The sequence below is a fragment of the Typopeltis vanoorti genome, chromosome 16, assembly GCF_054136105.1.
Source record: "Typopeltis vanoorti isolate ZY-2024b chromosome 16, IOZ_Tvanoo_1.0, whole genome shotgun sequence".
Taxonomy (NCBI): Eukaryota; Metazoa; Arthropoda; class Arachnida; order Uropygi; family Thelyphonidae; genus Typopeltis; species Typopeltis vanoorti.
Window position 1 is genome coordinate 103108343 of NC_143564.1, and position 14667 is coordinate 103123009.

The 14667-nt window shown below is 36.0% G+C and overlaps 1 protein-coding gene across 2 annotated transcripts in view; it reads right to left on the bottom strand.

Annotated features, from left to right (window-relative positions):
- LOC150098229 (dimethylglycine dehydrogenase, mitochondrial-like) overlaps positions 1–14667 on the bottom strand; it is a 260147-nt gene that overhangs the window by 58104 nt on the left and 187376 nt on the right. For both annotated transcript variants that reach the window (XM_090405924.1, XM_090405925.1), the window contains exons 10-11: positions 9348–9502; positions 5984–6201 (exon numbers count right to left, since the gene is read on the bottom strand). In XM_090405924.1, coding sequence (XP_090262050.1) covers positions 5984–6201; positions 9348–9502 — 373 coding nt within the window. The remainder of the gene's footprint in view (positions 1–5983; positions 6202–9347; positions 9503–14667) is intronic.

The window sequence follows — 14667 nt, forward strand, 5'->3', positions numbered from 1 at the left end:
CACCACACTCTCAGGCAATGCATTCCAATCATCTACCACTCTCCATGCAAAAAATCTTTTCTTCATCCCCTTGCTCACACCCACCTTATATAGCTTCCATGGATGTGGCCTCTCCCTGGAAGCTGTGTAAGGTAGGCTAATCTGGTAATTACCCCTTACCAACCTATATGTCTATATCATATCTCTCCTCTTCCTTCTATCTACTAGGCTCTGTAATTTGCATTCTCTCAATCTTTCCCATATTCCACATTCCAAAGACCACAAACCAACTTAGTCAATCATCTCTGAATCCTCTCTAACAGCTCATCATCCTTTTGAAAACATGGTGACCAATCTGTGCACAGTAATCCATATACAGCCTGATCAAAGTCTTCTGCAATTGCATCAAAACATCCTTACTTTTACACATTAGTGTTCTCTGCATCATTCCCATAATAATAATAATTATTATTATTATTATTATTATTATTTGGACACCTCCAGGGAGTCCAAAGACTCATCGAGGGAGGGTGCCTGCTGTACAACTCTGTCTCCACCACTCAATCCACCAACTAACCGCAACTACACCAACACCATCTACCGCCAACCATCACCACCAATATTTTCGCAGACAATCAACATCCATGCCCGTGGCGGGATTCGAGCCCGCAGCCTTCGGGCTGGAGAGTGGATACACTAACCACTTGACCAGCCAGGCTGGCATAATCCACTGTGTTGTGTTCACAATTATAGCAAAATGTCCACAAAATTTCAAGTTCAATTCACTATAACCCCTAGATTTTTCATCTCCTCCACCTCCTCTCCTCTAAAATATCCCCACTAATCCTATACTCTGCATCCCATCTTTGCTTCCCAAATTTTAAAACTTTACACTTTGCAACATTAAACTGACATCCCCACACCCACCCACCCATTCAGACAGTCTATTTAGCTCCTCTTGAAAAACTATATCTGTTCTAATTCTCATAGCTCTCTATAACATGGCATCATCTCCATTTAAGCCCTTTCCAATGTAATTTACATACAAATAAAACAACAATCACCCCAAAACAGACCCTTGGAGTATGCCACTAGTGACTTTCCTCTTCTGAGATATCTCCCCACCAATACACAACCTATTGATACCTATCTGACAGCCAATCTCCAATCCAATGTGCTAATCTACTATCCACCACATTTGTTCCAATTGAACTACTAGTTTGTCGAGTGGTAAGCTATCCTTTGCAAAATCTAAATATTCGTCACCTTGTTATAATAAATAAGCAGATTGCTAAAACACAATCTTCCTTTAGCAAATCCATGCTGTCCATTAAAAAGAATTCTACTGCTTCCCATGCAGTTCAGAATCCTTATCCTCACTAGCTTCTCTAACACCCTGATCACAACTCCAGCAAGTGGCCTATAATTTGAAGCTTTAATCTTATCACCCCCCTTTATGAACAAAACAATTTTGTCATCTTTCCATTCCATTGGGATCTGGGCTAATCTACATGTTAAAAATGTATGTTAAAGCTGTTGTTAACTCACTGGAACATTCCCTCAAGATACATAGTGATATACCATCAAGTCCCATGGTCTTGTTAACAAAGTTTATCCAATTGCTCATATACCTCCTACTGACTGATGCTCACAGTTATCAACCATTAATGGATGGGACTACTAAAAAAATAATAATTGCTTTACTCTCAGCCTTGTAACCACATCAGAATAGCTTCAAGAATTAAAGATGAAAAAACCTGTACTGATTACATATCTTTTTATGAAAAGAAAAAACTTAAGAGATATAATAAACCCCTGATTTATATACCATGATAACTCATGGTAGTACAAGGGTGGTCTGAAAGGTTCTCGGCCTAACAATGAAAAAAACGAATTTATAATTTCAAAATTATTTTTATTTTGAAATTATAAATTTCAAAAAATTGCAAAATAATCTCTCTTAAGACTAACATTTATTCAAGCGATGCACCATTATCCCGTCCCTGTAGTGGTTCTATGTAAGATCTGCAAAAAACCCCTCTACAGTTGCAATCACCTCTTGATTTGAAGAAAAATGCTGATCAGTGAGGAAGAGTTTTAGTTTTGGGAAGAGACAGAAGTCAGAGGGAGCCAAATCTGGAGAATAGGGTGGATGTTCCAACAATTCATAGTGCAGATCCCTTAATTTTCCCATTGCCAAAACACTTTTGTGGGCAGGTGCATTATCCTGATGAAAGATGATTAGATGATTTTTTTTCTGCAAACCGGGTCTTTTCTCACAAAATTTTTTTGTCTTCTTCTTTGAGTGCCATCTCCTATCAGAGGTCAGCGATCACCTTGGCAAATTTTGAGCGATTCTCAGCCACTCTGAGCAGTCTCTCAGAGTTCATGCCAGTCCACTGTCTGCCAGTCAAGATTTTCTTCGTCTTCCTTGTCCTCTTCTTCCATTTATCTTCCCTTTTATAATCAATTGAAGTATCTTATATTTTTCATTACGAAGTAGGTGATGAAGATATGCAGTTTTCCTTCTTTTTATGGTATCTAAAAGTTCACATGATTTCCCCATTTGTTCCAGTACTTCCTGATTGGAACGTTTTTGCTGTCCATGGGATTTTTAACATTCGTCTGTATAACTACATCTCCAAGGCTTCAAGTCTTTTTATTGATGTCGTCTTCAAGGTCCAAGTTTCTGCACCATACAGCAGTAGAGACCATGCATACTCTAAGCTCTAAATTTAAACTGCGGTTATACAGTGTTGATTTCATCGAGAAAAAATTTTTTCTTGCCATTTCAATTCTAACTTTTATTTCCATTTCTGGATTGCAATTTTCATTTAGCCAGTATATATCAGATATATATCAGAGTATATATCAGATATACTCTGATATATATTTAGCCAGTATATATCAGAGATATTTAAACTTTGCCACTCTTTCTATTTGTTTTCCATTTAAAGAAAGTGCTGAATTAAGAATTGGTTTCCTGCTTATGATCATGAATTTAGTTTTGGTGATATTTATTTTTAATCCCATTTTTTCACTCTTTCATTCACTAGTTCCAGAAGATTTTGAAGATCCTGAATATTGTCAGCCAGGAGAGCTATGTCATCAGCATACTGGATGTTACTGATGATTTCACTTTACATTAATCACTTTTTGAAATATGGCTTCTGAGTATATGTTAAAAAGAAGAGATGACAGCACACATCCTAATCCAATTCTTTTTAATAGTGCAATCATTTTAGCATGTTTGTCAAATGCTTTCTCAAAGTTGATGAAGCAAATGAATATTTCCTTGTTTTGGTCAGTACGTTTTTGGTACATTTTACAATAAAATTACAATAAGATCTGAGAACAGAAAAGAGCCTCTCTTGTTCCCAAACTGTTTCTAAAGCCAAATCAGGTATCACTGATGGTGTTGTCACATTTTCCGTATATTCTTTTTTGAATTATTTTCAGAAACATTTTTAGAACGTGACTTATTAGGCTGATCATTCTATAGTCATTACAAGTTTTTGCATTTGCTTTTTTAGGTAGCATGATGAAGGTCGACTGTAACCAGTCTTGAGGGATTATACCTGTATTGTAGATCTTATTAAATAGCTTTACTAATATATTAATGTTGTCACCTTCTAATAACTTTACTATTTCTGCTGGTATTCTATCCAGGCCTAAGGCTTTACCATTTTTAGCTGAGGCATATGATTATTATTAATTTTTTGTCTAGTCTGGGTAAAAGATCAGAATAAAATTCCCCAGTTACTGTTTTATCCTTTTCAAGATAATTAATAAACAAAATGCCTTTAGCATCCCAAAACACTGATGCAATGACCTTTCCTGCTGATGGAACTGACTTCGTCTTCTTTGGTGTTGAACAACTGGCTTCTGTCCACTGTTTTGACTGCTGTTTGGATTCTGGTGTGTAATGGTGAATACAAGCCTCATCCATAGTAATAAATTGACCAACAAAATCAGTTTTATTCTTGTTAAAATGCTCCAAGCACTGTTCAGAGATTTTCCTGCGAATGCATTTTTGATCTGTTGTGAGCAAGCGCGGCACCCATCTTGCACAAAGCTTTTTCATATGCAATTCTTCATCAAAATATATCCTACACGTTCTTTTGAAATGCCTATAGTCTCAGCAATTTCATGCACTTTGACTCACCAGTCATCCAATACTACATTGTGCACTTGATCAATGATTTCTGGTGTTATTACACTTTTTGGATGGCCTTCGCGTGGATCATCATCAAGGCCGGTACGGCCACGTTTAAATTCAGCAGCCCATTTCTTAATTGTCGAAAACAAAGGAGAAGAGTGCCTATAAACTTTTATGGACTTCGAATGAATTTCTTTTGGCATTAAACCTTCTTTTACAAAGAATTTTATAACCGCATGATACTCAATTTTATCCATTTCAAGGGATACAGACAACACTTTTGCTTCAGACAGCTGTATAAAACAAACTACTTGATAGAATGACTTGCAATTTCACATGTATGCTTATGAGAGATGTACCAACTAGAAAAAAAAAACTTGCCGATAGTGTTGCCATCTATAGTTGAGGCCGAGAACTTTTCAGGCCACCCTCATAGTGTAGCTAAAGAGAGACTGGAAAAAAAGTTTAGTTTATCCTCCATTTTTGAAATAACCCATATGATTATTTTTAACATCTGACCTCCATGGAGTTAGGGACTCATTGTGTGAGGTGCACACTACTGCACACAATGCTCATCCAACCATGCCTTAAACTGATTCAATGTGTCTACATTTACAACAGACTCAGGCAATGCATTCCCTGCTCGTGCAAAGAACTCTCCATGCAAAGAACCTGTTCCTCACTTCTCTGCTCACACCCTCCTTATATAATTTCCAGCAGTGCCTCTTGTTCTACAACCCTCTCCTATTCTATGAAAAATTTCCTCTATGTCAACCTAATAACAACTCCTGACTAGCTTAGATGTCTCAATCATACTCCCTCCCCTCCTCCTATTGATGAGGCTTTGCAATTTACATTCTCTCAATCTGTCCTCATACTCCACATTCCAAAGACCATTGACCACTTTTTTGAATCTTCTCTGGACTCTTTCTAACATATCTTCAATAACATAAAAACCCGGTGACCAAATCTGTGCATAATAATCCATATGAGACCTGATCAAGGCCTTATACAATAATATCATAACCTCTTTATTTCAGCATGTCAGGATCCAGTGCATCATTGCCATTATCCAATGTGACATCTTCACAACGTATGCAATGTGTCCACCACCACCACCACTCCCAGATCTCTCATCTCCTCTACTTCCTTTAAAGTTTCCCCACCAAGTGTATTCTCTGCATCCCATCACTGCTTACCAAATTTCAAAACCTTACACTTTGCAACATTGAACTGACAGTTCCACTTATCTGCCAATTCATGCAATCTATTCAAGTCTTTTTTTGTAAACCCACAACATCCACTTGACTCTGCGTTTCTTTCCGCAACTTTGCATCATCTGAAAGCAGCTGTATATCACTATTTAAACCCATCCCAATATCATTAATACACAAATTGAACAACAATGGTCCCAAAACTGACCCCTGTGGCACACCTTCCTGTTTCAGGATACTGCACTGCCAGATACAACTTTGTGATTCCCATCTGAGCCAGTCACTGATCCAACTCAGAAGACTGTTATCCAGTCCCATCTGTTTCAATTTATTTAACAGCTTGTCATGTGGCAGTGTATCAAAAGATTTTGCAAAATCCAAGTACACCACTGTATATGCATCTTCCCTGTCCAAAGTATTTGTCACCTTGTTATACAGCTGCTTTTGTTTTAGTCTTATATTCTTAGTCTGGTATTAGTCTTATAAAAGCCTATTTTTATAAGACTAATACCAAGCTTAGTGTTACTCATCATCATGCATATATGAATTGTTCCTGATTATGAGTCTATTTAAATTATGTCAATAATATTTTAACTATAATGTTTCTCCCATAAATAAACTGAAATCATACCTTTGGCAAATTATTGGCTACTAGTCTATCTAAGACTACAGTAGCATCTGAACCTTTCACTTCAAACTTTGCAAATGGTGTTAAATCAATTATACCAGCTTTATTAATAACCATATTACATTCTCTTCTAACAGGATTAAACCAGTTGGTACGCCTGAAGCTAGGGTTATATCCTTTCTCATCTCCTGGCAGAGCAAACCAAGCAGGTTGTTCCCAACCTGTAAGAAAAGTTTAATTATCAGTTTCTTTCTTGAATAGTTTTATAACTATTTATTCAGTTTATTAAACTAAAATAAAGTTTATCTTGAACAATTACAAGCTATCCCTTTCTTTTTAATAGGTTATAAACATTCTGTCAGTTATATTAATTATAAATTATTGTTATTTGAATTTATTGTAATTATAGCAAAAATCATTTCCATTTTTTATCATTATATAAGGTGTGTTCAAAAAAGACCGAACTTTTGCTATAAAGACTTTATTGCTCATTTTACAACATTTTAAGCATTGTCCCCTTCAATGTAATCCCCCTCTCGTGGCAATACACCATTCCCAACGTTTCTTCCATTGTTGGAACGCTTGCTGGAATGCACTTTTTGATGGTGTGCAGTTCTCTTATTGCATTTTCTTGAATCTCCTCCATGGTTTGGAAATGACGTCCTTTCAAAGTGATTTTAAGTTTGGGAAACAGGAAAACGTCTGCTGGGACTAAGTCCAGAGAATAATGTGGATGGGGCACAATGGATGTCTGATGTTTTGCCATATAACTGCAGATGAGGAGCAATGCGTGAGTCAGCATCCAATGCATCTGACCACATGGTACAAATTCATGATGGACATGCCTTTCCAATCAAAAAACACAACCAACATCACCTTAATCTCTGACCTACTCATCGACGCTTAAACCACTCATAGCACTGCATCCACCTCATACAGTTTGGCTCATATGCTTGGTTAAGCAATTAAAATGTCTCTGTAAAATTTTTACCAAGTTTGCAGCAAAATTTCTCACACACACACACACACACACACACACACACACATGCGCATTGTTCTTTGAGCTCTTTCGTTGTCACTTTGTCACTAATCTGACGAACAGCTTGTGCACATGCTTACTTCAGTGGATGTAACTTGACAACTAATGCTCGTTGCAGAATGGGGCAAATGGCAGTTTGTTGTCAAAACCTGCCACTAGGTACATTTAGTAGCCACAGTGCGCTCTCTATGCTGGTTGGCCTGCTATTTAAAGTTTTTTTGAACATGCCTTATATGCTCAAAGACTTTCATGAGATTGAGATCAGCAAAGCTTTATCTGTTTCCCAAAGAACTTAGATTGATAGATGTTTTCCTGAGCATACTGAATTACTGAATATGAAAATTATTAATGGACCTCCAAGGAGTTGGAAGTTCATCACTTCTATATTAGAAAGATGCACTTCCTCTCTACACTATATTTTTATTATCCTCTGAAAATAGCCTTACTTTTCCTATATCGCCTTCTGACATACTACAAAAATCTCTTCACTATCCACTATAAGACACTTGTACCTATTCTTCTTCCTCATACTTGAGCTATCCAATAGTCAATATCATTAACTTCAACTATCACACTGCATTTAAAACTCATTCATTGTTTCTGCACTGACTACACCCTCATGAAATGTACTCCACTCTCCCAACTTGAATGCTATCTTTGAATTTCTCCTCTACATTAAGCTGATAAAATCTCTTAGAAACTCACACATATCTATTATATCACTTATTTTCTTCCTATCCAGGAAATTCTGCAGATTCCGTTTTCTCAGTCTATCGCATAGCAATCATTCCAGAGTTCTAATTTTAGTTAGCTGTTCCAGGACCATCTTCAAAACTTGCTTGCGATAATCATATCTCTATTCTTCAATGATGATATCCTCCTTATCACTGCAGCTATGTTGTCTTCATGAGTTCTGCAAATCCAGTCCTGAACTTCAGTTTATTGTCTGCACACCGTTTTATCCTATTCCTTGAAATAAAATAAGGTTTCTAAATTTGCATTACAAAATGTAAAAGTGCTTTAACAGCACAAACTAGCAATCAAATAGGCTCATCATGCATCAACATTCAAATCCTCGAACTACAACATCATTCCTTGCCATTCTTTGCATAATCACTCAACTCTGTAAAATATGAAAATAACCTGAATATCTCAGTTTAATCCACTCATGATATCATTAATATACATTCATAGGCCAAAACATTATGACTACCACCTACTTAGTTGTCTCTCCTTTGGCCAAGATAATTGCTTGCACCCATCTTGACATTGACTCCACTACACCATGGAAGATATCCTGAGGTATTTTGGACTATCTAGACAGAATAACATCCCAGAGGTCAGCAACCAAGTAAAGCATTGGTGTCATTCGCCTGTGTTCCATGTGATCCCAGAAATGTTCGACAGGACTCAAATCAGGAGAATTAAACAAAAAGGAGAGCACATGGAATGTTTGGATATGCTCTTTGAACCATGCTTGCAAAATACAAACCTTGCAACACAGGGCACTTCCAACAAGAGGCAGTATCCTGTTTTGCTGGAAGAGTCCAGATCTATTGGGCCACATGTCACCTTGGATGGCAATATCAGGTTTGAAACAATCCCTCAGTAAGAATTAGTGGTCAAAGTATGCTCAATGGGGATGAGAGGACCCAGTGATGTCCATGAGAATAATCCTCATACCAGGATGCTGATGAAGCCATCAAATTGCATAGCTGGTCAGGAAATAGACTTTTTTTTTTTCTATATTTTAAAATTCTAAGATTAAATAAATTATAAATTTATAAATTCTAAAATTATATTCTGAAACAAAATTGATTTGCTCTCTGATGCAATGCCATTAAAACCAAAGCTTAATACCGAATTACATGTGGGGATATAAAAATACTGAACTCCATGTGGAATATGAAACAGGATATGAAAAGTAGTAACAACAGATAACTAATGATTCTGCAATTGGTATCATGAGAAAGAAATGCATTGCCTGATAGAGTGGTGAGAGCACGAACAGTCAATGAGTTCAAGGAGTGATATGATAGACTTTGTGTTTCCTAGGAAGGCCTCTCACGATGAGTCTTTTGACTCCATGGAGGCCTGAATAATAATAATAATTTTTTTACAAAGTTATCCTGACAAAACAGACTACAACAACATCTGCAAAATTAGAAGAGTGAAATAAATTAGAAGTTTACTCTGGATGTATCATATCATTCCATTCACAGAGTATGTAAAAATATCACATAAAGTTAGACATTATCTTATACTTTGTTTTATAGTGAAAATCAAATTTGCTACACATTAAAAAAACAAAAGTAGCCTTTTCATTACCTGCATGAAAACCCATTTCTGCACCGCGTTCAAGCATTTTCTGATAGGCACCGCTTACTCTGACTGTGGGTCTTGCTGACCATCGTTCCTCTTTAGGATATGTATAAGAATTATTCATGCCATAGGTTTCTCGTGACTTGGCAAAAATATAATCTCTAAAAGCATCATACAATGTAGTTTAATTAGTGATAAGTACTATATGTATATTAATTTATTACACATTTAATTTATGTTAATAATGTATTTATATAAACAGAGTAGTTGTTTGTAATGATAATAAAGTACTTTTAGATTTGACTCTTACTCCAAACTAGTAACAACCAGTTATCTTTGCTAATGAAGACACTGATGATTATAAATGAATTTTATCATTTTATCACTGTCAGTTTACAGTATCATCATCACTGTGATCAGTTGAAAAGATGATCAGTTTGAAGCACAGCCAATGGGTAATTCATATGCTGTGTGATTAATGCAATTAAAAATATTTAAAGCTAAACAGGCATAATATGACATCTTTCCAGCCTGGAAAAAATCAATCTGGCTCTTTAATGAAAAACTTTCCCTCACTCTCCCCAGCTTTAGCTAGTGAAACAGTTCAGTTTGTCAATTTAATTAAAATCAATTTGTATTTAGTTGTTTGTTGTATGACACAATCTGAAATCAGCATTCTTTTATTTTTTTAATTAACTCATCTCTGAAAAAAAAAACATCAAACAAATTATGAAAGACGTGTTTATTGTCTTTACTCAGTAAATGTATTTTATGAGGATATATCAAATGCTAGTCACTAATACCATGAACTACAGAAATATATAAGCAAATTCTTAATTCTCCATTCCCAGTTTGAACATGGAATAGAGAATTAAGCACCTGAGATAATCAAGACTTGAGTTAACATGAATAAGAATGCTTGTTTAAAATTTATCATTTGCTGACTCCATATTCACAAATCCCATCAGATTACTCCAACCTGTAATCGGATGTTAGTAGTTTATTTATTTATTTATTCGTATGGAGTTTCCTCCCTTTTTCTCCCTCGTCCCTATTATGGCGAGTTCAGCCCCCTCATGGGGGGGTTAAGTATTTATGGCTGTAGATCCGTGTGTGTTCATGAGGCCGGTTTGCCTGCTTGCAGGATGAAAAACGCCAGATGAACTGGTGGAAAAAACCCTACTGCCTGCGCCCAAGACCGGCTAACTTGGCTATGGCTGAGGAAGATCCTCAAATTCCTCACGTCTTCGAAGGGGATCGAACCTGGGACACTCCTTCCCCAGTCATATGGTTGCAAAGCGCATAGCCACTAGGCTAACTGCACGGACAGATTAGTAGTAGTAATAGGACACTGGTTGATCATTTTCACATTGAACTCTCAAGATTTCTATTCCACTTTCAGAGCAGTCTTTGGTCCCTTAGTGTTAACTTACAAGGTCTTCCTGTGTATTTCTTGGTAGAGTTGATGCTTTACATTTTAATTCAGCTGATAATGTTGCTTACAGTTCACTTTAGGTGAATCTGCTATCAACAACATTAACAAATAACTACTGATATGAGGATCCTATAACACCTACTTTGAAATCCATAAGCTCTTCTCTATGTGCCATTAATAGTTTATAGACACAGTTAACTCGCACATATCTGTTTCCCTTATATAGCATTAAAGACCATGTGACAGCAGAAAGATAACATATAAGTTTCATTTTAAAAGGAGATACCCATTCCAATATTTGATGAGAAGAATCTTTATATAGGCTTTTTCAAATGAATGTAAGTTAGCTGGTTTCATATGGACATTGCAGGGCTTTTTATCCCCAAAATTTGAGTTTTTCATCTCACATACAGGAAAATCAGCCAGAGAACACACACAGTTTACAGACAAAAATACTATTAGTGGGATGTAGACAGCATAGTATGTAAATGGTGGTAGCATGTTAGTGGTAACAGCAGTAGTGTAGATGGAAGATTAACAAGTGTAGTCGATGGGTTGTGTGAGTAGAGTGTCCTTCTGTGATGAATCACTGGACTCTTCAGATGTGTCACATAACACGCACATACACACACACACACACACACACTTTTTTTTTCAACTAAATTATATGTATATTCTTACTGATGAACCATCAGATTATTTCATTATTCACCTGGTGAAATGAAACCTTGGATGAGTAAACATAAAAAAAATTGATTTATTAATAAAAAAAAACATGACAAATTGGTATTCAGGTTGAAGGAGATGGGGATAAATGATTGGACATATGATAGATACTGCAGAACAATGTGCTAGAAAAGGAAAGTAAACACCTGACTGTTCCAGGAGGTTGTTCTTGAGCATGCTTAAGAAGCATTATGAAGAATGATACTAAGTCATCTATCACAGGGGGGTCTGAATGGTTTGCAATGTTAGTAGATTACTGGAATATATGGTATATTACCAATTCAATGTTGCAAAGTCCAGGGTCAGAACATTTGTACTGTTCTGTTTTTGGATCAACACTAAAGAAGTGAAGGAGATATAAGATGTAGGAATGAAAATGGACAAGGAACTGAAATTCAATGGGTAGAGCAAATTTCACTGAATCTTGGCCAGTGCCAATTGGCAATGTGTATTCATTATTTTTAACAAATGCTTGTAGGCTGCAGCTCTTGTGTGAAAATTTATAGCATGTAGCTGTCTGATTGTTATGAAAAACACTTCTTGCATTACTTTCTGGCTTCTCAGTCCTCCAAACACAGATAATACTCTAAAATTTAATATGGTAAGGTAACCAGTTTTCTCAAGGAATGTTCAGCTTCTGTCAGTCAGTGTTTACATCTTGAGCTCAATGTCATTTGGAACTTTCACTTCAATATGTTGCCAACTGTGACAACAAACTTATTTGGGTATTTATGCTATCCAACCTGGATGGCTGAGTGGATAGCATATCCTCTCCAACCTGTAATCTACACCAACCAAACTGTGATTTGATGTCAATACAGTCATTTTATTTCACTAATCTTTATTTCTATTTTGTATTCTCATATATATATATATATATATATATATATATATATATATATATATATATATATATATATATATCAGTGGAATTATGTGCCCATTTTGGTTGGATGTGCTGTTGTGACTTATGCAACCCAAACTACAAAAATTCATGTCAGTTTGACATATGATTGCATTTTTATCAATGTATGAAAGTTTTAAGAGTGCATAGCACATCAGTATTCATCTTAATTGGTCTAATGCAATTAATTGTAGGATAACTTTGAATACCTTATCAATTAATTGTAATCATATCTGATTACAATTAATTGGTAAGGTATTCAAACAGAGTGAGGAACAATGTGTTTGTTTTAAGATACTCTATATTAGAAAACAGTAATGAAGGAGAATGCTATATTTGGTTGGTATATTTGAATTACTCAAAGATGTAAAATTTGGAAGAGGAGGATGAAGCTTACCTCCTTCGACTACAATACTCTTTCCCATTGTAAATATGAGCAAAAAAAAAGTTATAAATTTATCGAAAATTATATTTTAAAAACTTGTCTATATTATATATAAAATCTTGCTTATGTCAGTTCACACATACAAAACAGATGAAACTCAGAAAACAAAACAGCAACTCATGACAACGTCCAGTTGGATGGTTGATACAATAACCAATCGCAGCCTCTAGGTGCTATTGTTTCAGAGCTTACCCTGCTTCACCTTCTGACTGGTTTAAAACTACTAGAATGCTAAGAATTTAACCTGCTGCAACATCTGTACATCTCTTCAAAGGGCTCAAAGTATATGTATTTTGAACACACATCTGGGCTATAAACGCAAATGTGATGCAATGTTTATGCGTCAAAAGGTGCCCTCTTCATGAAGCATTAATATATGATGTTTATTTTTATGAATCATGTGAAGTCTGGAAACAATTAGGGGAGTCTTTAACAGGAATAAATGCAAAAATGTAATACTAGTGATATTGCTATTCAGTGGATGAGCAATGCACACCTAGAACACCCTGAATATTCACCCCTGATTAATATATATATAATAAAGATACCAAGAAATTTTATACTTGGTTTTAATACTTTTCCCAAGGAAGCAAATCAATAGTTTGCACGTGAAATATATTCATGTTTATCTACATCTTTTTTTTCATTCAGATATTTTTATTAATAAGGTCAAGCACCTTTTGGTTACGGGGTACTTAAGGGTCAAAGCTGTATAACTGAGAGGAGACCTCCACATAGCCTTTAAAGGAATGCGGAGAACCGACCAGGGCTTCTGACCTAATGTCCAATCCTCACCTTCTCGTGGTGCACCCTGTTGGGTATCTACTTTGATACTGAACGAACGAGGATGGGCTGGCAATTTGGGATTTAGCCGACCAAATTGTATTCTTATTGGTTAAACCAAAATAAAAAATGATGGTACAACATGACAAAATTTCATGCCGGCTGGGGCGTCGCCCGGTTAAACAAGGCCCCCATTGTTTTCGCCAGGGAACCAGGGCGAACAGCGAAAAGTCAGCTACTGGAACAAATCTGAAAACAAACCCCAACTCAACATCACCAGAGTTAAAGATCGGTACTATCAACGTAAGAAGCCTGAATGGCAAAGAAATGGAGCTAGCTGAGGAATTAGATAAGTACCAGATCGACATAATAGGGGTGACTGAAACAAAAAAGACCAAAACTGGTGAGATCTTTCTGAGCAATAAATACAAAATGTTATATTCAGGCAATGACAATCAAGGAAAAGAAGAAGTAGCCATAGTATTCAACACAAAATACGAGGCTAATCTTCTTGAATGGCAGTCAGTCTCAAGTAGAGTAATGTGGGCAAATATGAGAATGGGGAACTGGACAATGAGACTTATTTGTGCCTATGGTCCCACAGAAGGTTCTACTAAGATAGAAGTGGAGGAATTTTTTGAGGCTTTAGAAAAAGCAACTGACACAATGAAAAATGAAAAGTTGGTCCTTGTTGGAGATCTAAATAGTAGAGTAGGAAATGATTGTGAGACATACAAAAATATTTTGGGAAAATTTGGAGAAAAGAGCAAAGCTAATAATAATGGCAAATATCTGTTGGATTTCTGCTCAGGACATGGACTGGTTATTACTAACACCATGTTCCAACATAAAAATGTGCACAAATTCACATGGAGAGAAGAGGCTAGGAATAAGAAAAGTCTCATTGACTATGTTATTGTTGATAGTGATGTTTTCTCCCTGGTGCAGGACACCAGAGTGTACAGAGGATTTGAAATTGGAAGTGATCACTATTTAGTCTTGAGCAGGATAAAATTGAATTTCATATTGAAAA